We start from the raw sequence: 24,908 nt of genomic DNA, 5'->3' as shown, positions 1-24,908 counted from the left end.
GGGAGGGGCAGAGAGAGAGGGAGACACAGAATATGAAACAGGCTCCAGGCTCCGAGCTGTCAGCACAGAGCCCGATGCGGGGCTCGAACTCACGGACTGCGAGATCGTGACCTGAGCCGAAGTCGGCCGCTTAACCGACTGAGCCACCCAGGCGCCCCTAAACATGGCAATTTTTCAAGAGCAAAACTTTGATATTACCTATGTTAACGAGCAAAAAGATTGAAATCTGTGTATGAAATTCAAATGCTGCTTGACCGCTCGCTAGATATGAGATTTGGGGGAAGTTTCTTATTTCAGCTTCAGTTTCCATTTTTAAAGGACAATACCTATTTTCCTTGTTTGTAAGAACTAAATATTGCAATGAATGTGAATTTTCTGGAATTTGGTAGGAGACTCATATATAATAGTACCCTTCATTTACCCTTCAATTACTCTTCCCTAATTTAGGATATTCCACTCTGAGTATCTTCTTTGGAATTGTGGTGGTAATTTCTTACTCTCAGCATAATTAATCTTTCAAAATCTGTATCACAAAACCTTTAAATCAATTATACTTAGTCACCCTTCACTCACTTGTATTATATTATACTGAGAGTCCTTAGAGAGCTATAAAAAAATACATGCATTTGCTAGGAGCAGTGTTGTTGCTTTTTCTAATTCCTTCTGAATTCTATGATGTAATTAATCTGAGCTTGGTGCTCTGTCAACTTCAATAATCCTGACAACCTTATTACACTCTCCAGCGGAGAGATAAGTATGAAGTGAGCACCTGCGGGAATTAGATTCCACTGTCATCATTACCAGCCAATGTTTTTAGAAACCATTTCACCCCTTTGTGTATAAGAGAAATTGTATATTAAACTGAGAATGAACAGAACTGTTGTTGTGTTTGCCAACTCGTTCCTCTAACTGGGGGCAGGGCGCAGGAGGCGAGCTGGTGAGGATTCTAATAAGGAAGAAGAAAATTAACCCGCATCTGTGTAGGTAAAACCGAGAGTCTATTTTCATTATTAAAGCTGTTTGTCATTGCAACAACCCCTGGTTGTTGTCTCAGGGAAGTAGGGTATGTGCCTGTGGTTGTAGAGAACGGCATCTTCTCAATTTTGCTTTGCTGCTTTTGACTTGATTGCGGGATGGTAATGTGATTGGATACCTGAATAATAATAAATTTTGGCATGCAGATTTGAACAGCGAAGTAAAAGGATGAGAAAAATAATGGTGGTGGCTTACGCCCATGTTAAATTTATGCAAAAATATGGTTAGCCAAATGATGAACAGATGCAGCTGAGTATTTCCATCATTTTTGTTAAATATCCTGCAAATGATTCTGGCTGGTTATACAGGAAAATTGCATCAAAATGAAGTGTGTACATGAGTAAAATATTAATGACTGATCTCCATTTAATGGGCTATAGATAATGCAGCTGTTTTTAGCCTCCAGCTGTGGAAACAACTTACTTTTTCTGGGAGAAAAAAAAAAATCAGACTTCCTGTTTTGTTTTATTTCAATCTCATTTACTATTTACTTCTTTTTTTCCTTCCTTAGTTTTCTGATATTCTTTTCAAGAGTATCTCCAACACCTCCACAGTCTTCTCTAATAGGAGCCAGCACTTGTAAACTGTAATTAGACTTCTGATAACATGTGTCATTCATGAGTTGTGGATACCTTGGAGAGGAGCCTATTAGGGTCTCAGTGCCTAAAAGTACCTTTGATGATGGAGGATGTGTTTCTTTGTTGCTGAGTCACAGCTGTCATGGGGCCAGTAGGAGACTGGGGAAACTAAGATTGGCTTGTTCTCATTAAAGTTTGGTCAAACATGGGCAGTGCTGATTAAATCAAGATCACTTTCTTGAGGAATAAATAAAGGAACATAGGTTAATATGGGGGGTAAGCAGAAGGCTGAAAATGTAGGGAGAAGGTACCAAGTAAAACCCGTGAAGCAGAAGTGGCTGCTAATGAATAAAAAATACAAGGGGAGCAAAAGAGAAGAGACATGAAATGACACTTAACAATAATAACATGGACATATGTAGCCAGACACTAGGAAGATTATCTCATATACCAGCTCATTCAATTATCAAAACAACCCTACAAGGATTTTAAGATCTTTCCAAATCCTACAGATGTGAAAAACTGATGTACAGGGAGATTAAAAAAACTGATCAAAGATCATATATCTAGTTGAGTCCAACACTTTTATATCAGAGTCCATACTCTTAAGGCCTTCAGTAACACCTGCAGTAGTGGAAGGACAACTGGGGAAGTTAGGGTTAGGGGTTAGGGGCTAGGGTTAGGGTTATAATAAATAGCAGAAATGGAGAGTAGGGATCAGCTGGTTTTGCTGAGATCAGTTTTATTTCATAGGGTCTTCTAAATCCTTAAGCCTTAATTCCAGCCATGAAACTCATCCTTTTCTCCTGTGAGACTTGATTGTATGGATGGTCCTAAGGCCTTTTGCATCCTTACCCATTGGAGTATTCTAAAATAATGTGGGGAAAGGCCTGGAAAATGAAAAATGAGATGTGAAGATGTGAGGAGAGAGTGGTCCGAATGGAGACACCAGTGAATATAAAGGCTCTGAGATGAACATGGGTCTAGCATGTTCTAGTCTTACCAAGAAATCCAGTTTCGCTCTATTGTCTTAGACATTCTTTCTGTGCTATTTAAAAACCTCTAGAACTTAGAACTGTAAGAGTGACTGACACAACGAAAGGGCTCAAAAACCACTTGTTGAATGAATAAATGAAAAACAGCATGTATGAAAACTGAACATTTGGGCACTGGGCATTGGTGAATGGCAGTCAAACATTACCAAATGGCAGTAGAAGAGGAAAGACAGCTTGAGCATTTAAAATGAGAAAACTTCTTAATTCAAAAATTTTTTCATGATTAGCCTTGCTTTTTTGTTTATATTTTATTCTACCCAATAGCCTCATGCTGTTTACTTGGCTTCAGAGACCTTGTGTTTTTCCAAACATACCGCTCATTAAAAAAGCCATTTCTAGTTTTTCCTGAATGGCAAATAATGCCAGTATTTGATAACTTCATTTCATCAGGCTGTTCATCTATGTAAAATTATTAGGATCATTTATTTCTAAATATATTCTGGATTGATTCCTAAATCAAATAATTGCCAAATTGGCTGCAGATACATTTTAATAACTTCAGTGTCCCCAATTACCCACTCTATAGACATACTCTTTGACTAACTCAAGTTTTATGTCATATAATAATCCATCTTCAATATAAACTGTAATTATATGTAATCGTGCTCTCTGGCTGGGCTATTAGGACTAAAAAGTTCATTGAAAAACTACAAATAAAATACTTGACATCCATTTTTGTCTTCCATTTTGATGCTTCTCAATTTCACCCCTACTCTTGCCATGTGCTTGTATTCCTTTATCCTGTAATGTGGAATCCATCTGGTGTCCTGAGTTCTGTTTCTGGGTCTGCTACTTGTATTGCAGCTGTCAAATGTTGGCATAAAACATGGCAAAATTTTTCTTAACAATTTTTACGTACTTTTACTTTTCAGCGTCATCAGTGAGCATTGGTCATAATTCTGTGAGAATCTGGCAGGATTAATGTGAATTATAAGTACCAGGCTGTATGTACTGAGAATCCGCCCTCATTTCAGATGATAGGTCATCAACTTTAAACCAAATCTCTTGGCATCAACATATAGTTGTATTAGTTTGTGGAGACTACCATAAAAAAATACAACAGACTGAGTGGCTTACACAACAGACATTTATTTTACAGTTTTGGAGGCTAGAAGTCCAAGTTCAAAGTGTCAGCAGGTTTGAGTTCTTGGAGGCTTCTCTCCTTAGCAGCAGATGGCCATCTTCTTTCTGTGTCCTTACATGGTAGTCCTTTTGTCTGTGAGTCCCTGTCCTAATCTCCTCTTCTTATAAGGAAACCAGTCATATTGGATTAGGGCCCACCCATAGGATCTCATTTTACCTTAATTATCTCTTTAAAGACCCTGTCTCCAAATACAATCACATTCTGAGGTACTGGGGTTAGAACTTCAATATACAAATATTGAAGGGACACAATTCAGCCCATAAAAGTAGTATTTCTTCATGACATATCCCCTAAAATAACCTTGATGGCTATGCTGTACTAAATTTCCAAACACAAATAAGGTATCTCAAACTCAAACAAGGGTCTCTGCTACAGGCAGGGTACTCCGGCAGTTTACAGGGAAGATAAAGTGAGGATAAGTTGAGGAAATCAGCGAGTAGTTTTGCTGTTGCAGAGGATAGACACGTTGTTTTAATGAAGTCATTATACACTAATCATATTTGCGTGCATGTGTTTGTGTGTATGTAATTTTTAATCTTTATAATGAACATAAACAGTTGTTTTTAAAACCCCATTGCACACATGAAAAAAAACCTAGGCTCAGAAAAGTTATCTAATATGCAAAATGGCAAGATTATTGGTCATAAAGCTGGGTTTAAAATCCAGATTTCTATAATTTTTAAATCCTTACACTTTGCCATTGCATAGTACTGTTTTTCTAAAGACTCAACTTGGTTTTGAACAAGCTCATGAGACAATTATTAAATGAGAGTGTTAAATGTTCTTTTCTTCTTTCATATTTGTAGACAATAACCCCAGTGCTTTAGTTAAATTTATAGAGGTGACTCAACTGAGAAATTCATTTCAAGTCGACTGAGTGTCAAAAGACATTATAAGATCTAAAATCTTACCAAGGGATTAGCAACTTGGACCACCTGTGCTTACTACTGATGGTAATGGCAGAGTGTTCATGCATCTTAAAGCTGCACTAATTTAGAACCATTCAACTTAAATACAATCTCTATTACATACAGATACAGATTTTATCCATTTGTCTACAAATCACATCTGGTAAAAAGAGCCAGATGGTTTTCCCCAAATTTGGAAAGTACATTTGTAATGGCTTAGCATACAAAAATTCATCCTGGGATCTGTGAGAGAAGTCTCAAGGGATGAGATGATTATCCTATAGTCTAATAGAGACATAACTGGAGGTTATGAGACTGCCCACACAGAGAGACACGCAATACCTATTAAGATGGCATATATATTAACTTTTACCTAGAACCCCCGGATCAACAGTCACCGTGACATATTCTTGGAAATACTGATGTTGGTGACTCAAACTGAGAAGTTAACATTGTTTATTTGGGCAGAGATATTTGTAGCATCAAAAGTATATTTATCAATAGTTACCGATTCTAATTATGCTGGGTAGGCCATAAGTCTTAAATAAACGGCTATACCAAAACCTTTTTTACTTCTTAATGTATTTACAAACAAGTATTTACACCAACCCAAAAACAATTCTGACAACTGGAAAAAGCCTATTAAGACTGGAAGCAGAAAGGATGACTTCTTTTATTAAATAAGAGATGATGGAACAGGAAATTATTTTCAAAATGAATGATTCTGTAGCAAACATCATGATAAAACAGAAAAATATATGTATTCAGTGTATAATGTTAAATGAGATGCTCTAACCCCATGATATTTACATCCTAAGGTTTTCCTTGATTTAAACCTTAGCCTAGAAGGTTCAACTGAGTTTACTGATTTCCCTCACAAGAGTACAGGACTAAGAAAATGAAACCTGTTTTTGAGAGATATCTTGCCTTAGGAGTATATCATAATTGTAATATTTGCTATTACAAAGATTTACAATAAATGTACAATATTTAACTGAATTAATTGGACTGTATATGTAGAAAAAATATTTTTTAGTTCTTCAAACCATGGTTTGTACATTTATATATTTTGCTCATGACGGACCACTCGCTTCTCATATTGCTAAGTCATAATGGAATGAATTACTGATACAGGCAAGCATTTCACAGCTGATGTCCACAGAGAAAAAAGAGAGCAAAGACAGAAGGAGGAAGCTACATAAATTATGTAATTGTATTTTTTCCATGATTAAAAGATATATATAACGGGCAAAGAATTATGATAGAAGAAGTCAAATTGTTATATTTTGCTGACATTTAGTATTTAGTGCAATATTTAGTGCAGACATTGGCAATCCTGTAACAACAATGTAATAAATAGGCCTTTAGAATAAGCAAAGCACTTAAGGTAACAGGTGTAATTCTTGGGTAAGCTCTCTTTTACATAAGCTGTGCTCTCCTTCACATGTGACACAGTAAAGATTATAATTATACTCACGTTTACATACACTTAAAAATATTTTAATAGCAAAATGCATCATCAACTACTCTGAAAGATTTTTTTTTTTGGTTAGAGCATCTTTCTGTGAAATTACTGCAATACTTGGATACATGTTTAAATTACCAAATAAACAAAGAGATAACACACTGCAGAGAAGTAACTTCTTTTTCCTTCTAGAATACATAATTAATATGTATCCTTTGAAGAGAATTAAAAATTCAATGACAGATAACAAGACATTAAATAGAGGGCAACTCACAGACGTTCCACTAGATCTCTCTCACATTAGTGAACATTGGGTATGCAGTTGCAATATTCATATGCATTGACTGATCTGAGGCAAGTAAGAATAAAATACACTGATATTTAAAAAACCCTGACATAGCCATGACTTTATTTAATTCTGACAACATCACTGTGCAGGTACAATGGTAGAAACTATTATTCCTGTTTTAAATGTGAGAAAACATGAGTTTCAAGATGATTTATCAATGATCACATGGCTCTTCTTTGGCAGAACAGGTACTATCATCTTGTTTCCAAGTTTGGGGCTTTAACTCAAATCACAAATTAGTTCAAAAGAAATTCCAATTACTTTAAAATAATCTAGTACATTGATTTGGTCCTTCTGTGAGATTGCACTTGAATTATTTTTAGATCAAAGGCTCTTTCCATTAAATGATGCTCAGAAGCCACTTCACTGATTCTCTAGTTGAACTGTTGAGTAATTGGTTGACCTGTAGCAAAGCCACAGAGTTAAAAACAAAGAAAAAAATCACTGGGGAAAAGTGGGTGACATTTAAAATTATAGCTTAAATGATTTAAAATCTAGTTGTTATTTTCTTAACAATTTGTCTTTGTTCACAAATCTAAAAATGATGTTTCCAATGGTGAATTCTTTTGAAAAGTGATTGTTTAAAAAATTCTATTCAAACATGACATTTATCCATACATGAAATTATCTGAGGCTCTAAATAGATAGAGGATTTGGCCACTATTTGGAAACTATTGTTTGGTTACTAAAAGAAGTTAATCAAGATTTAAAATTGAGTTCAGTTTCCATCATGGCAAGAACAAATATGCCAGGGTTAATAAAACCTTAGAATGATTTTAATTTTAGCAAGCACAACAGTAAAAATAAATGATGGAATATATGAGCACTGCAGGCAAATGGAGAAATGTCTTAAAGCTAGGAGTTTTCTCTGTTCTAGTGGTTAAATTTAATTGTAGCTAAGATTTGTTGGCTACTTTTGTTGTGGTATTGTATGTTTTGTTATAAACTTTTCTTTTGCTGTAATAAGCTACCTGATCATAAGTTTGTTTTTCTATGTAAAACTAAAATGTAAAATTTGTGACTAAATCATCATATAATAGTCCACCCTCGAAACCTAACATTTTAGCTTCTTACGCAAGTTGTGATGATCTCATTCATGCTGTCCCGCAAAAAGAGAAAATAAACTCATCAAATTTTAATTGCCAAGGTGCTTCATAGGAAATGGAAGCTATGAGATGAATATTAATTTATCTTATTTGCCTTTTGTAACCAAATATAAAAACTTCCCATTTCACTGTTTGGATTAACAACGTACTAGGCAAAAAAGGACAAATAGTAGTTTGCTACATTTCTAAAAGATAATTTTAAAATTCTTGATTCTTAGAAAAATTGAATTTGCTTAAAAGTGTGTGATGTTACATTTTTAAAAAAGATAAATGAAAACCTGGAATATACAAATATCTAGTAAGAAGATTGATTTCATAATTGAAATAATGGTAAGAGAATTTTGTTCATCCTTTGCTAAGAACAAAATGAATCCATTGTCTTATTCTTGAATTATATAACAGAACATTATTCCATTCATTATACATTTACTTCTGTCATTATTCTAGCAATATTTATTGAACATCTATAATGTGCTAGACACTGTGTTGGGCAGTATACAAGACAATCTTGTCAGTTCTCATGAAACTTACATTCTAATAGACAATTCTACACCGCGTAAGGAGCTATATTAGGATAAATGGTCCCTGCTTACAAGGACTGTCTTACTCTTGCTCCTCTCCATTAGTAATGGGAGAGGTGAGAGTGATTTGCATAGAGATTTGAGACCCAGGTGGTGGGAGGTAGAGTAGGCAGGGGAGTGCTCCAAAGAGGGGGCTGTCACAATCTGTTGTTCACATACCACATATTATTGATAAGTTTTCCCTGTGATGGAAATAAAAGTCGACAACCAAGATCCCTAAATATCAGATGCCGACTTATTAACATTAGCTGTAATAACTCTTCTGTGTAATGACAGAAGGGTGCCAGAATAGATTAATAAAACCACCTCTATTCAAATAATATTCCAATAGGGTAGAATATATAAAAGAATAAAGACTCCAATTGGTTTATCTAGTATTTATTATAGGTTATTCATTATTAACAGGAAGAAAAATAATCTATAGTACAGTCTACCCCACCCTGCATGATAATAGTGTCAACTGGTCTATAACAGTTACAATTTTTACTACTTGGGAAAGCTATGAGATAGTCCCAAGGGAGCACTAGAGGCAGAAAGTGGTATATTAGGGGCATTTATTAGGTTCAGATTGAAAAAGATAATGAAGCTGCTTTATCATGTGGATGTATAAAATATTTATCAGACCTCCTGTCTTAACAGGGCCCAAAGGGTTATTACTAGAGTGACCCTACATCCTGGTTTTCTTGGGAGAGTCTCGGTTTACAACGGTTATTTAGGTGTTATTGATGGTGCCTCCTTGTCCTTTCGAAAGTATTATGTTTTGGGCAATAAATTATATCATTACCTAGTTAAGGCCCACAGAGTAACAGAGATTTTTAAAAAATAGATTTGAAGGCCAAACTATAATGGGGGTGGTGACAGTAAGTCTTTAAAGCAAGTCGTAAATTTACACAGAAAGTAATATTTGATAATAGTATGAAACTGATCAGAAGTTAGAAACAAAGGTATGCCTTGCATTGGCATATAGTAAAAAATGTACAGTGGATTAACTGATGGAGTAATTTGGGATATATGGAAAAATTAAAGGATAAAGTTATTTGAATCTGGACCTTCCATGCTTTATATGAGTTGGAGTAAACAGTTTAGCTCATGGAATCACAGAATGTTAGAAGTGGAATGGAACCAAGAAATCACTTCATTTAAGCCTATTAATTTATCAGTGAAAGAACTTGTCTGTTTGGGGTCACAGAGTTTGTTGTAGAGTCACAACTGAGCTTACTGTTTGGGTTTTTTTTTTTCCCCAATCTATTACACAAAGTCTAAATCAATTGTTGCATCATTGTTGAATCCAATATTAAGCAGACATAACACAAGCACTTCCAATTGGAAAATAAAATTTAGCTGGAAGGGAAGTACTTCAGAAGCCAACACTAATATTCCTTCAAATTGTAAAAGTAGTTGCTCTGCAAGTAAGCCCTAAACGGTAATAATTCATACAGCAGCAAGAGCAAAAGCAGATTAGCTAACCTTACTCTGAACTGGGGCTTGGTTTAGTTACATCTTGTGTGTGCACAGGCATATGGGCATGCATGGGTGCATGTGTCTGAAAACAGAAAGGGCTGGGAGACTGGAGAGAATCCAGTGGGAGAAGAGTAAGTTTAGGAGACAAAAACACATTAAAAGTAGAGAGGCCATTATGTATTTAAAGCAGCACTCGAATCTTGCAGATGTAAGATTAACCTTGCAGGTGTAAGGTGTTATATTAACGAGTTTGTTTGCTTAGAGTTCTGTGAAATTATATCCCTAATTATGATTTATCTATTTACCTGATAAAATCCAAGTAAGGGATTTATGCCAATATTAAAGATCACCATCTAATGACATTTGCTTTCAAGAGCATCCTGAAAGATGCTCCTGATAGAAATGGAAGGGATACGTGGTTTTATATCAATTAACAGATTTTTTTTTCCCCCATCTACAAGAATCATAACATGATAATTTTCCTGGAGCTTTAAGCTTTCCATTTGAATGGTTCTCTTTCTCTAACACACGGTTCTCTCTCTAACACACAGGTTCCAACTCCTTTGTTCCATCTCCATCCCCCTCCAACAATCCATCCCCAATTTACTCTTCATCTACTCTGACAAATTTATCCTAGGTAACTCTAACTCTAGGTTTTCAGTTTAAATATCACTTTCTCAGGAAAGCCTTAATTTATTCCTGCACTACCCATTATCCCAACTAGGCTAAAACTTATATAGTTTTTATAACTGTGAAGTACTATTGCTATATCTAATAGTAGAAAGAGAAAGTCAGAGTTCATAAAGAATGAGTTACCTTCCCAAATTCACTACTAATAGAGTATCAAGAGACAAACATCTAAGTGCAATGCCCAGCAACTTTTCTCTTCTTATACTTTGCATTTTCTTATGCAATTCACTTTGAGATTTTTCATTAATGCAGATAGTACCTTCCTCCTCCCAAGGATTCTTGTTTAAATACTCCCCATTCCCTTTAGCCTGTATTTTTCTTTCTCCCCTTTTGCTACCAACTGTTTTCCTTCTTTTTCTTCAGTCAGTCTTAGAGCTATCTAGGCGGACCCATACCATTTGCGTTTTAGGCTAACCCACCTATGCTATCTATCAAAGGTTGATGTGTGATTTCTTGGCTGCTAATTTTTTGAATTTGGAATATATTTTAGAAAAGATACAGTATTAACATCTCTGAAATATTTTAATATTATAATCACTTATTTGTGATAGTAATACAGGCAGCATTATCTTTGCAGGTTGTATGGACAGTAAAATTGATCATGCAAGCTGAAACAGTGCAAAGTAATCTTAACAAAGGGGAAGAATTAAGATCATCTAATCACTTTAAAATTTTTTTGTGAAAATATTAAAAGCTTTTATTTTTTTTTAATTAAAAAATTAATGTTTAGTTTTGAGAGAGAGAGAGAGTGCAAGCAGGAAAGGAATGGAGAGAGAGAGAGACACAGAATCTGAAGCAGGCTCCAGGCTCTGAGTTGTCAGCACAAAGCCCCATGCAGGACTCAAACTCACGAACTGAGATATGACCTGAGCCGAAGTTGGACACTTAACTGGCTGAGCTACCCATGCGCCCCTAAAAACTCTTTTATTTTCAGTGAGCAAATGTATGAGGAAGTAAAAAATCATAAAACCAGTATTTATTTATTACGCTGTAAATATAAATATTAGAAACACTGAAAATAATTTTCATTTGTATTAAAATACATCAAGATTAGTTTTAACAGTGCTTACCTTATTCTCATAAATAAGTCATGATTTGGGATGAGGATATTTCTAAGTCTTGGAAAGTTATCATAATCCTTCCTCAGTTTGGATCAGTTACAGCTGTATTAGTTTTTAATGCTGTGTAATTACTTACCACAAATCTAGCTGCTTAAAACAGTCCTCACTTATCTCACTGTTCTCCGGGTCAGAAGTCAGGGCATGCTTGGCAGAGGGGTCTCGGGAGCCAAAGACGAAGTGCCAGCTGGGCTAGGCTCTTATCTGAAGGCTTTGGGAAAGGATCAGCTTCCAAGCTCATTCAGATTGTTGGCATATTTCATTTTCTGTGGGTTTTGGTCTGATGGATACTCCTTTCCTTGCTAGCTATCAGAAAGGCCACTCAGCTGCAAGACGCACCTGCATTCCTTTTCACGTGCCCCGCTTTCATCTTCAATGCCGGCAATGGTTCATTGAATCCTTCCCACACAAATCTGATGTCTTCTACCACGAAATGGAGAACACTTTGCTTTTAAGTCCTCACTTGACTGGGTCAAGTCCAGTCAAATAATCTCCAGGTCAACTGACTTGGCACTTGACTTACATCTGCAAAATCCCTTCACGATAGTATTTAGCTTACTGTTTGGTTGAATAACCAGGTAACAAAAATCTCAAGACCATCTTTAGAATTCCACCTACCACACATTTTGCCCCCTGTGCCCTCAATATTTTGAAATATATCTGATATCCCTTAATGTCAAGTATACTAGTAGTTTCACTTCCTCTGAAACATCTTTATTCTTTTTGTCACATTTTCTCATTTACATTGATAATTTTGCCTTCATTAAGTTCCTCTGGCTGCATACCTTGGGTCTTGAGAACGTGGCCAGTATCACCATTCCCATGGTCAGCCATCTTCTGATCACATCTGATTGCACTTTTAGTGTCACCACCTTCTTTGCTGCACTTTCACTTTTATCATTATAATATATAATTAAACTGTATAATTATAATGGTAAAGGTGAAAGTGCAGCGAAGAAAAAACAAAATAAAGTGGCCCGAGGGCTTATAAATGGGAGACAAGGAGGCAAACACAAACACACACTCTGCTGTCTAAATAAGCAAGCACAGCGACATCACCAACAGACTGTGCTTCATGCTGATTCTTTCCTTTATCTCTTTTTTCCAGTTTGATTAAACTGAGATTTTACCGTATACATTGGTTTTTTTTATTTTACTGGCATTCTTTTCATTTTGAAAAGTTCTATTCATTTCATTTTCATAACTGCATCATCATTATTCTCTCTTGTTCATGTTTGTAATTCCATCCACTGACTTAAGGGTTTAATTCATAGCCTTTATATTCTGTGTTTAATAATTTTATTTACTGGAAAGTAGTACTACATTTGTAGAGATTTAGCAGAAATAATAATCTACAGAATCAGAACTCCTTTCTTGTAAGCAGCATTATTAAATGCAGAATATGATAACTATAAGGGAAATCTTTATTTTTTTACTTTATTTTATTTTTTTAATGTTTTATGTATTTTTTTGAGAGAGACAGAGTATAAGCAGGGGAGGGGGCAGAGAGAGTGCGAGACACAGAATCCAAAGCAGGCCCCAGTCTCTGAAATCTTTAAAGAAATAGATGTTTCTTTCATTGCGAGCTTATATTTTGTGAGAATGTTGAGGGACCCAAATTCTATCACATGGTCAAGAGGTGTATCATCTTGGACACATACTATGTAATTTTCAGGTGGACTGTTCTCTGAGTAGCAGGGTAGATAACTATGTGAAAGCAAAGATATGGGTACATATTCCCAAAGGAAATGATGATGATGATGATAATGATGATGATGATGTTATTTTTATTTTTTTAATTTCAGCTCAGGCCATGGCAGAGACTTTCTTATCTGTTTGCTCTGTAGTCAGGAAGGTCTCTGTCTCTTTCACTCTGCCCATCCTTTCAGTAAGGGTGAAAAGAGTATGTCAGGTGCCTTGTATTTATGTGCAGCATAATGGTCTCAATTTTTGATGATAAAGGCATAATCTCCCATTCTCATCTGAAAGTTTCTGGTATTTGTATGTTCCTCAGTGCAGCACCACTTTCTGTTTTTACTTGTATCTCTGGTTTTTGCTTTTGAGTGTGTGTATATTTATGAGGGAAAGCTGGTGTGTTTCCCTTACTTTATTGGCAGGATAGCAAGACCCTTGTAGTATCTTTGTTGCAATTTATTCAGCCTTCAGATGTTTTGCATCAAGAAGTCTTTTTCCAGTACCTAGATCATATACACATGGAAGGAGAAGTCCAGTTTAGCATTTGGGTATACTTTTTATTACATATGTATATATCCCTAAGCAATATATAGCATTGGTTTGCACATTGTTAAGCTTCAAACAAAAGGTAACAAAATATAAGAATATATGTTTTACTAAGTATTTATTTGTATAGCCCTGGCTATCTTCACTTCTGTATAGTGACTATTTCTATTTTTTATTTATTTTAAATGTTTGTTTATTTTGAGAGAGAGCACCTGTGTGTGCGTGGGGGAGGGGCAGAGAGTGAGAGGGAGAGAATCCCAAGCCAGCTCTGCACTGTCAGCATAGAGCCTAACGTGGGACTCGAACTCACAAACTGTGAGATCATGACCTGAACTGAAATCAAGAGTCTGATGCTTAACTGACTGAGCCAGCCAGGTGCTCCTAGTGACTATTTTTAAATGGGAATTTATATAGCTTTCAACTTTTTCCTATTACAAATAATGGTACAAGAGGTTGACAATTGGAGTATTGGTTATGCTTATGAACTGCAGTATTTCCAAACTGCTTTTCAAAAATATATCAAGTTACAGCCCACCAGAAATGTGTAAGAGTTTTAATTGCTCTATATGACTCTCAGACTTGATATCATCACCCTTTTTTATTTTAACCACACTGAGTGGTATAAACTGGTATTTCATGTTTTTAGTTTGCATTTCTCTGAATCTAAGTAAACTTTTCACATCTTTTTTGCCATTTGAATTTCTTCAAATGAGATGCTCTTTTACTTTGTTCATTTGTAAATTGTGTAACTATTTTCTTAACAATTTACCAGTGATAAGAACTACGGCACTTCTAGTAGCATGTCATAGCATTTTGTGTTTCTAGTATGACAAGGCACAGAAAGCTTTACATTTATGAAAACGGTCCAATATGTCAATCTTTTATTTTGGTGGTTTACTTTAGAAATCTTCCTCTAATTCTATACATACGCTCCTATATGTCTCTACAAAGGTTTGATGTTTTACTTTTCCACAGTAAGTCTTAAATCTACATGATAATTTTTATATGGTTTTATACATAAATTTTTGCATGGTTTTATGGGTAATTCCAGAACAATATATTAGTTTATAATCCACTAATTATAGTACATTAGGATTTGGATTTAGTCATACATCAGAGTAATACAAATGTGCATGTGTTTTTCCGTTTAATTCTGAAATCTTTATTGTTTTTTTCTGCACCAAAACCACACTATGTAAGACAATTTGTTAAAAAGATCTTGTCTATTCTTGCACCTTGCTTTTCATCTAAAACTTAAAATTAGTTTGTCAAATTACACAAAAATATCTACTTGGATTTTAATCAAGATTACTTTCAATTCATATATTTGGAGTGATGATAATGAACTTCCAATCTATGAACACCCTATTACTCTCCATGTATTTGGGTCTACTTCGATATGCCAGAAGAAAATTTTATCATCTTCTCCATAAAACTGTATACCTCTCTTGTCATATTAATTCATAAGACCATTATAATTTTTTTTGCATCATATTGTAAATGTTAAGTTTTAAAATTTTTATTATTCTGATTTTGGATATTGATTTTATATCCAGCAACTCTACTGTATTCTACCATTATTTCCAATGGTATGTTAATAGATTCTATAAAATTACCCATGTTGATATCATTTGAGAATGAGAATTTTTTTTTTCCATTCCTGCTTTTAAAGAGAATACTTCCAAGTATTCATGGTTAAGCAAAGCAACTGTAGATTTTTAATACATACTTTATCATTGTATGAAACTTTTTTAGCCTTTGTTTCTATGTGACTAATAAGCATTTTTAAATCAATAATTGGTATTTAATTTTGAAACTATTTTTCTGTATCTATCAAAATTTTCACATGCTTTTTCTTCAATGATTTTCTGAGTAAAAATCTTTCTTTCCTGGTATTAACCTTACTTGTTGATAATGTTTATTTTTGATATTTTAAAGGAGTTGGTTTGCTAACATCTTCTTTTTCATCTATCTTCACAATACACTTAGCTTATAATCATGTTTTTTTGTCGTATTGTCTATAAAATTCTAAGTAGCTAGTGTTTATGTATCTGGGTAGAGATGAGATTAGTTTTCTTAACTTCTAGATGTATTCATTTGTTAAAAAGATAAAAGTTCCTTGGAGTTATATTTTTAATAGATTTTCCATTTTTTCAATGTTTTCAGATTCATTGCCTTTAAGTTTTCACTAGCATCTCAATTTTTTAATTCTACTTTAACTGTCATTTTGTCCTTTACTCCATTCATTTATTAGTTTAAAAATTCATTGCTTCAACAAAGAGCACTAGCCTAGAACCAGAATTCTACTTTTGCTTCTATTGCTTCTGTATTTTTTTTGAAATATGAGGAAATCATTGTTTTGAACTTATTTTCTCATTTCTAAAATGAATGTACTATTTCCTTTTCAGCACACATTTTTCCAGCAAGGCTCAAGTAATATATGATTGAAAATTTTTGAAAAACATTTTGAAAAATATGGAAAGAGAAAAGCCACACGAGGATTTATAGGTTTATCTGCAATATTTTTTAACAAGTGCATCACTTGTAACAAACGTTATCCTCCTAAGCATCATGGGCATTATTTGGAACATGAATGAGAATTAAACAGCTTGCATCCTCCACAGCAGAGTGAAACTTCTAAAGTCTGATGCTACTCTAACTGATCTGAGAACCAGCACTAACCAAGGTAACTATTTTGAGGACTAACATGAAAAGGTGTTTAATAAAGTGTAAGTGCTGGGCTTTTATTTTAGCACATTAATATACTAATTTTATACTTTTTAAAATGTTTTTCTTTTTTGAGAGAGAGAGAATGCACAAGCAGAGGAGGGGCAGAGAGAGAGGGGGACAGAGGATCCAAAGTGGAGTCTGCGTGGACAGCAATGAGCCCAGCGCGGGTCTCGAACTCATGAACCACAAGGTCATGACCTGAGCCAAAGTCAGATGCTCAACTGAATGAGCTGCCCAGGTACCCCCTTTTTAAAAAATTATAACACATAAGGGGCACCTGGGTGGCTCAGTCAGTTAAGCATCCAACTTCAGCTCAGGTCATGATCTCATGGTCCATGAATTCAAGCCCCTTGTTGGGCTCTGGGTTGACAGCTCAGAGCCTGGAGCCTGCTTCAGATTCTGTGTCTCCCTCTCTCTCTCTCTCTCTGATCCTCCTCTGCTCACGCTCTTTCTCTCTCAAAGATAAACATTAAAAATATATATATATAACACTTCAAAGTAACTCAGATGGGTCCTAAGGAGTTATTATGACCAATACTAAATTATTACTAATGATTACTGTGTGCAAAGAAAGCTCTTCCTGAATACTTAACTAGAGAGCATACTTTATTTTCAGGGTCTTTATCTTTGTCAACATCAAGTAACCATTAATTAGGTTCCTGACCTCAAGGTACATGCTGTAGTTAAAATGCAGTATCCAGGGAGTTAAAAGGTATGCTTTTTTTTTTTCTTTTTAAATATGAAGATCATTAGTTAGAAAACATGAAAAGGAAGAATTTAAAAGTCCTGAAATCAAATGGATCCAGTAAGCATTGAGATCTTGCAAATCCTCATTTCAGAAAATTAGGTTAGCACCAAATACATTTAATTTAAATCTAAACATACAAAATAAAATCCAAAAGTATTTGTTGCAGCTACATTTAAATGTTAGGTGACTCAATACCATGGTACAGGTCCATAACATCCCTGAGGTATTGTGCTGAGATGATTTTTCTGCTGGCCCCATTTCTATCATAATTTTTACTCATCTAAATATTACTTCCAATTTGGGACTTTTTTTTTTTTTAATGAACTAGAACATTTAGCCAACAAATAAGTTTGAACAGCACTAAGCAATATGTATAATTTCTAAGAGAAGTGCTCCACCTCTGGATTACGAACTGAAAGGAATAAAAATTCTCAGAATTACTTTAAAAACAAACTGAAGGACCTAAAGAGTTGGGGTAAAAAAATAATGAAAAGTATTGGGAAAAAAATTACCTTTAAAAAGGCCGACTCATTTTCTGCTATGGATCATGTGTCTTTTGAGAGCAAGGGTATGAGCTTGAAAAGGTGGTAAAATGTATATATTATGGTATCTGGAGTTCCACTCAAAGAGAACTGACTTTCATATTGGACTCATTTAGTGACAGGCTTGGATTGTATTTACTTTACCACCTACTTCGTTTCTTACACTGGATGTTGCAGAAGGCTAAATGTGTAGGACTAGATGGAGAAATAAAGCTGGACAAAGTTCCTCTACTTTGATAAAACTCCCATTCAGGAGAAAATGATAAAGGTTCAACAGCAATTCAACATTTATTTTACTATGTCAATATCTGAAAAACATGTATAATCTTAAAAGATGAACATACAGTCTAAATAAAGTCATTTTTTAAAATTTTATTAGTACTGTTTACCAATGGGGAGATGCAGTTTATTTACACCAGCAGCCATAGGGGCAAGGGGAATACACAGTTAGCAATCTGTATAGGATGGACTACTTATGCAAAAATAATAATCTCCAAAACAAAGGACAGTGGTGAGCTTCACTACACTTCCCCAATGATCCCAGCATGCGATAATGCCAGGCAATGGCCCCTGGACATGCGGTGGTGGGAACTAACATATGGAAGAAAAAGCCACAAACCACAAAAATTTGTAAAGAACCCCTTCCCCCCATACACACACACACACTCAGATACATAATAGAATTACAGGGTGATCAATATACTTAATTGAGGAAGGAAGGAGGGATAGGAATTCTGCTGTTAGAGGGAAGATAGGTAGGGAAAGGGAGAGTTCCTAACCACTGTCAACTATATGGTAGGGAGCATTCACTCCCCAGAAAAGAAAGGAGTTAGTTTGTCCCCTCAGGGCACCTGTTGGACCTAGCCCACTTCATACCCAACCAGGAGAGGCCTAGGGCTACTGCCCTAATAACGGGAGGGCAAAAAACAAAAACAATAACCAAGAGGGAGGTAATATGAACCAATGATTATTCAAAATTACTTTCCACTTCTTCCTCCTCTAACCAAGAGAAAGACCAGAAAGCAAACAGTAATATCACAATCAGAGCTCCCTCCCTGAAGGAAGAGTGGACGATGACCCTACCTTCAGCCTGTTTCTCAGACGTTATTTGGGAATAGGCCAGAGTTTTACTTAGATCCTCCTTTCCCTATGTATCCCCTTAGAAGGAGATGTCTATAAAATCAAGGGCAGATAACCCAAAATTATTTTAGCTCTTGCTGAAGTTTAACTTTCTAAAAAGTTATTACAATTCTTGAAGACCAATCTGTAACTACACCTTAACCCTGACCAGAACAATTCCAGGGGGAGAATGCAATAATAGACAGTCTTGAAGCCAGCCCTATTACTATGGTTCCCTTAATGTCTATATGTAACACAAATCAGTCCATACAGTGCAAACAGTTCCTTCTGGGATAAGGATACATGCACAGCAAGGTTTAGAGAAAACAGATCAGGACCCACTCCATCCCCGTGTGTGTCAGTCAGTCTTTACTGGTCTTCTGCTTAGGTCCTAAGAGGCAGTATCCAAGTGGAGGTGGGAAGATGTAACTCCTTATGAAGTAAGACACAGCAGGAAGGCATCTAGCAAGGCAGTCCTATAGGAAAATGCTTAGGCATGACACTGCCTTTCATATACAAAAAATTATGTTCTCTCCCCATTTTAATCTGAACAGAGGAACCCCTCAGAAAGATTCTTCTCTGGATCTCCTGGAAGAAAAAAAAAAAGAAGAAGAAGAAGAAGAAGAAGAAGAAGAAGAAGAAAAGAAAAACTTAAAACAAGCCAAGGAAAGGGAAACTGGGCAGGCTTCAGAAGCAGGAGCATCAAGAGAGATGAATTGAAACTGGTCAGTGTGAAAGCAGGGTGGCAGGCAGCACCTGGAGTCGTGAGCTGCACCAGATAGGCAGTGGAGCAGGGGACAGTAGGAACACGGGGCCAAGCCAGACAGATGAGGCTGGGCCCCTTACTGGGGCACAGAATGAGGTAAGAAAACATTTCAAATAAAGCAGCACCGTTCCCGCTCACTTTGGGGCTCTCACCCCTCTACACTTCATAAACCCTCGATCAGGGAGTAAAGTGGAGGGTAGTTTTGATATGTGGCTCACATTTCCCATCCTTGCCTATCCCATTCCCTGACTTCTGACAACAAAAGGACAGCTCTTGTTGTCAAGAATGTCCAAATGGGACTGAATGGAAGGGGCTGCCCCTCATTAGGGACAGAGGTGGGGACAGTCTAGATGGTCACCATAACAGAGCTTTGACTGACCAACCCAAGGAACAGGGGCATTCAATAGGATACTGCAGTCAGATGAGAGACAACCCAGTCTTGCTCCTTGGCTCCTAGCACTAACCCATTAACACTGAAGGTAGCTGGAAGAGGTCCCCTCTGGGCTCAGCTTTCAAATCACAGTCTCCTGCATGGCCATTATACTTTTCAGTAATTCAGACCTGCCCCTGGCATGAGAGGCAGGTAGTGACCTGGCATAATGACCAAGTCAGACACACGGACTGGCTAGGTAACACTATAGTAACTCAGAGTAGGAAAATGACTGCCCCACCAAACTGTTGTTCACAGCATCATATATCCAGATATGAATCTTGCAGTTTAAGAGATCGTGCATAGTTGCAGAGGCCCCTGCTACCTCTTCAAGGGATCATAACTAAATCCTCAGCCTGCCCGGATAACCAAGCTGTCCATTTACCAAGCCTATGCCACCGGGTGGGGTGCAAGACAAAGGGCTCTGTTCAGCAAAAGGTTAGCCCTTGTCCCCAAGTCTGTTCAAGTCACTGTAAATGCTGGACCTTTGGGAAACTGGTAGCTTTGACCTTTTCTTCTTGTTGGAGCCAAGATCACAGAGCTTCCCCTACCAGATTCAGTTGTAATTCTTTTTCTTGGTTTTCCCAAATTGGAACTGTTAACATCCAGATCTCATACCTGACTTTCACTTGTCTTGGAGAAGTCCAAATCAGAGGCTCAAAGATCACAGGAGCAGTCCCACTGAGGCCCAGTGATTAAGGCCTGACCATCAGCTATGTCCAAACTGTCAGTAACCGAGAAAGCCCTTGACATCAGGCAGACGGCAAGGCTGAGGAACCAAAGGATTTATATGCTGGGTACACAGCTGCTCACCTGTGCACTGGACACAGTACACTTGTGCACTTTCTGGTGTAGAGCTCGACCTGCACGGTACGGTGCACAGGATGCACAGCTCCTCCTGCCCAGGGTTTCAAAGCTGATTCCAGGTAATATACTTATAAAAGGATCCGAATTCCTAAATTCTCCACTTTGGGTTTTTAAAGGCTAGGATCTTCAATGGGAATTGGGACTTTTGTCTTATTTTATTTATTTTATTTTTTTTCTTTTTCTACTTAGATACCTAACTTCTCCAAACCACAGGACCGGTCTATGTTATTGTCCTGGTCACCCTCTGACTCTCTCATGTTGCAGCTACTGGAATTCTGGGGGTGAGCGTTGCAGCTGCTGATCAGGCCCATTCCCAGATTCTCCGGGAAGGGAGCAAAGCGGAAGGCGGCACGCTCCTTTATCTTCCACAGGCTGAATGCCAAAATCCTTCACGCTACCAGTTTCTGCGAACTCCAGGTAGAAGTAGCCACACTTGACTGCCCGATGCACCTCAAAGCAGAAGCCCAAACAAGAATCCTCTATTAGGTCTACGTATATCTCCTGAGCGATGGCCTCTAGCTTGTTAGTATCCAGGTTAGCCAACGAAATTTCCTCCATTTTAATCTGTAAACGACTGTGGAGAGGGCGCTCGTATTACTCACAGCAGCACCGGCAGCAACACGTCGGGCTCCTCGGGCCGCGCCTAGGCCTAGAGGCCTGTCAGGGCCGCGTCCTCAGGCGGCGGGGGCGGAGGCGTCCGCGGGGGCGGAGGCAGAGCAGCGGCCAGCGGCGACTGCTCCCGAACCTCAAGTCCTTCGGTTTCTTCTGGCGTCTCCCGGGGTCTGGGACTTTGAGCTCAGGCTGGCCCCGGATTCACCGCCAAACGGTCTCAGCGCCTCAGCCAGCAACCCCGGCCTCTTCCGCTCCCAGGTCCGGGCTTAGCCCCGCCTCCTAACTTCCGCCCCTCAGAACGCCTGCGCACTGGTCCCGCGCAAACTCGCGGTACTTCTCCCTCCGCGCAGGTCCCTGGGAAGCCTCGCCGTTTACGATTTCGTTTGGTTCGGAGAGCTAAACGTGTCGGACTTTCCTTATCTCTAATGTAAATGGATTGCAAGGATGCTGCTGTTTTCTGTTATTTTATTTGTAGATTTAAACATTCCCTAATGAATTCACCACACATGCCTAATTGATTCCCTCATGAAAATGGCAAATAATGACGTGCGCCTTTTGGTAGGATCCAAAATACGATTTTAGGAACAGTTCTCCGGATACGTTTGAAAATTTCACTTATATAATTGACTTTTAATTATTTCTAGTTAACTGCCGCATTTGTCATTTAAATCCACTAGATGGTGCAAGGAAACAAATTACAATATAATTTGCCTTTCAGTCTTAAAAATAAGAACTAGGTACTAAAGACATAATTCACATATATTGATTCCATGAACCTAAGGCGTTTATCTCATTTGTAAGTCCATTAAATCAGAGTGATTATAAGTAGATTATCATATACATCTCTAAAATAATGCAAAGAGAAATTTGCACGTCCAGTCTCTATTAAAGAGGGAGGAAGCCTGAAACATGTTAAGCATACTGGGAAATAAAGGAAGCTTTCCCTAAAATTATGCAGCATGAATGTGAGAATTAGATCCAATCTACCCGAGTTTAAATTCTAGATCCAACATTTAGCTGTTCTGTATTTATCTGAATAAAGCTAGTCTCTATTTCATGGTTAAGATTAAATGATAGCGTAAAAAAAAAATCCTCTTGTGACAGTGCCTTACATGTAAGCAAGCATTCAGTAAATGTGAGCTATTTTAATCATATTAACTATGGACTAGAATATACCATAATAAAAATACTGTAGTATGTACTTCACTTTTTGCTAGTTTTTTGGTCCCTGCCACCACCACTGAAATAGAGCAGCCTCTTGAATCTTTATAATATATCCAAAAATAGCTGTAGCTAAAGAAAGAAAAACTTTAAAATATGTACCTTCCTGGTTCTTTAATTTCTTTTCCAGAATAAAGGAAAATATATACATGTATCTTTCTTAATGTATATGATTATCAGAACACTCTCAAATAGTTTTATAAATCATTCTTTTTATCTCACTTCGTATGAAGGTTAAGTACCAATTAACCTTATTTGGTTTAGGAGTAATTTATCAGTGCTTGTACCCATCCAAATTTTTTGATTGTGTATTTTATCATCTTAAAAATCACAAATTGGCAGATATAAAAGATTTTGAAAGCTTAGGCCATTTAAGATTCATACATGATAAAACTTTTTAAAATAGAATTTATTCTCTACTACAGCTATTACGCAATTTATATGTTCTCCACTCAAAAATTGGTACCATATTTTGATAGGTCAGAATCTGCATGTAGCCATAATGTTAATCCATAAAATATAATGATTAAGTGCACAAGCTCTTGAGTCAGATTGCTTCCTACCAGTTACTATCTGTGTGAACTTGTCCTATCTATTTATGTAAATCTGTTTTCTCATTGCAAAATGTTGGGGACAGTTCTCATCACATAGGTTTGTTGTGAGATTTAAACATGACAGTGAATATAAAAATTTTCACAAAGTATCTAACAAAAGTATATAATACTATATTATTATTTTTTTGTGATATGTCTAGTTAAGAAAATACAGATGTTAAATAGATTGCTTCCACTCCTTTTCTCTCATGCCTTCTGCAAATCTGTTTTAAAGCAATACTTCTTAAACTTTCATGTTCATACAAACCATTCAGAGATCTTTTAAAATGCAGATTATAGTTCAGTATGTCTCACGTAGGGCCTGGGTTTCTGCATTTCTAACATACTTTGATGCTGCTGGTTCATGGACCACTTTGAGTAGCAAGGAATTAAAAGGGCTTGATAGTGGACAATTGTTCTTCATGGTGATTGTCTCCCATGTAATTTGTTCTGTCCAAATTATCATGAGAACCTTTGCATATTTGATTTTGATGGGAGAGAATAAAATATTGTTTCTCTGCTTCTTAAGTCCTCCTTATACTGTGAGAGCTGGAACTGAAGTCCTCAATTTATTTAACGAAGAGGGCTCATCAATAAAATATACTTCAAAATATATTACAAGCAGACCATTAACTGAAATTCAAATAATCAGGACGATGGCTAGGTTTAAATTTTCTGTCCGTATTTTATCAAATTTACTTTTAAAACAGCACCACTTTTGTGACATTGAAAATTTGCATTGATGTTCATCATCACCTTATTACCTCTCTTCTATTTGTTTCATTTAACTAGATTGCCTTACTTCTCACTGAAATGTACTGAAGTCTTTATGTTAAATCAATGATATGCCACAAAAAGAAGTTAGAAGGAACTCCTTAGTTCTATTGCAATCAATAGGGTTGAAGATATGTAAGCCTTTGGTATAAAAATGAAATGAAATAAAATAGATATTCTCCATTATCCAAGCCATTTTTTCAATATAAAGCAAGTGATGGGGATTAATTCTTCATAAGTAAGTGATCTTCAAACAATATGTACATCATATAGGTTTAAAATATTTAGTACACAAATTAAGGTAAGTATAAGGAATTTACTGTGAAAGTTTAATTGTCTTTATTTTCTCCCCATTCAGTTGTAATATATGCACTGAGAAAATCAACTCTTTCAAAGAGGAACATGCTTTAAATTGTTATCTAATGGTTTTTATGAAAGGTTGAAAATCCATAAAACAACTATTTTTTAATAGTCACACATTTTTCTGTGTATGTGTTCACATGAAATAGAAAAGTGAGATAGTAGAGTGCATCATGGATAGTTCTGGTAGCCAAAAGACAGGGGTTGCTACTAATTTATTATTTCTGCTACTAATCTATCAAGTGACTTTGGGCAAGAAGGTGAATTCACATTTGTAAAAAAAAAAAAAAGACAGGTGGGCTCATGTTTTCTGAATGTTTCTTCTAAAACTAAATTTCTGTGAATTCAGTAATCTAAGAAAATAGGTTTTTCAAGTTATGGGTCAATATGTATATATATTGGCCTACAAAACTCA

At 36.4% G+C, this 24,908-nt stretch overlaps 1 protein-coding gene across 1 annotated transcript; it reads right to left on the bottom strand.

The window, feature by feature from the left end:
* Positions 1-18,103: 18,103 nt before the first annotated feature.
* On the bottom strand, positions 18,104-21,821 carry ATXN7L3B (ataxin 7 like 3B). Its single transcript, XM_030323254.1, has one exon. The coding sequence runs from the start codon at positions 21,489-21,491 to the stop codon at positions 21,198-21,200; it is 294 nt and encodes a 97-aa protein (XP_030179114.1). The 5' UTR covers positions 21,492-21,821; the 3' UTR covers positions 18,104-21,197.
* Positions 21,822-24,908: the final 3,087 nt, after the last annotated feature.

The sequence above is a fragment of the Lynx canadensis genome, chromosome B4 (genome assembly GCF_007474595.2).
Source record: "Lynx canadensis isolate LIC74 chromosome B4, mLynCan4.pri.v2, whole genome shotgun sequence".
Taxonomy (NCBI): Eukaryota; Metazoa; Chordata; class Mammalia; order Carnivora; family Felidae; genus Lynx; species Lynx canadensis.
This window is presented reverse-complemented; position numbering and strand designations above follow the sequence as displayed.

What these genes read in the sequence shown, in the direction of transcription:
- ATXN7L3B (XM_030323254.1), bottom strand. Translation starts at nt 21,491, where the DNA reads ATGGAGGAAATTTCGTTGGCTAACCTGGATACTAACAAGCTAGAGGCC.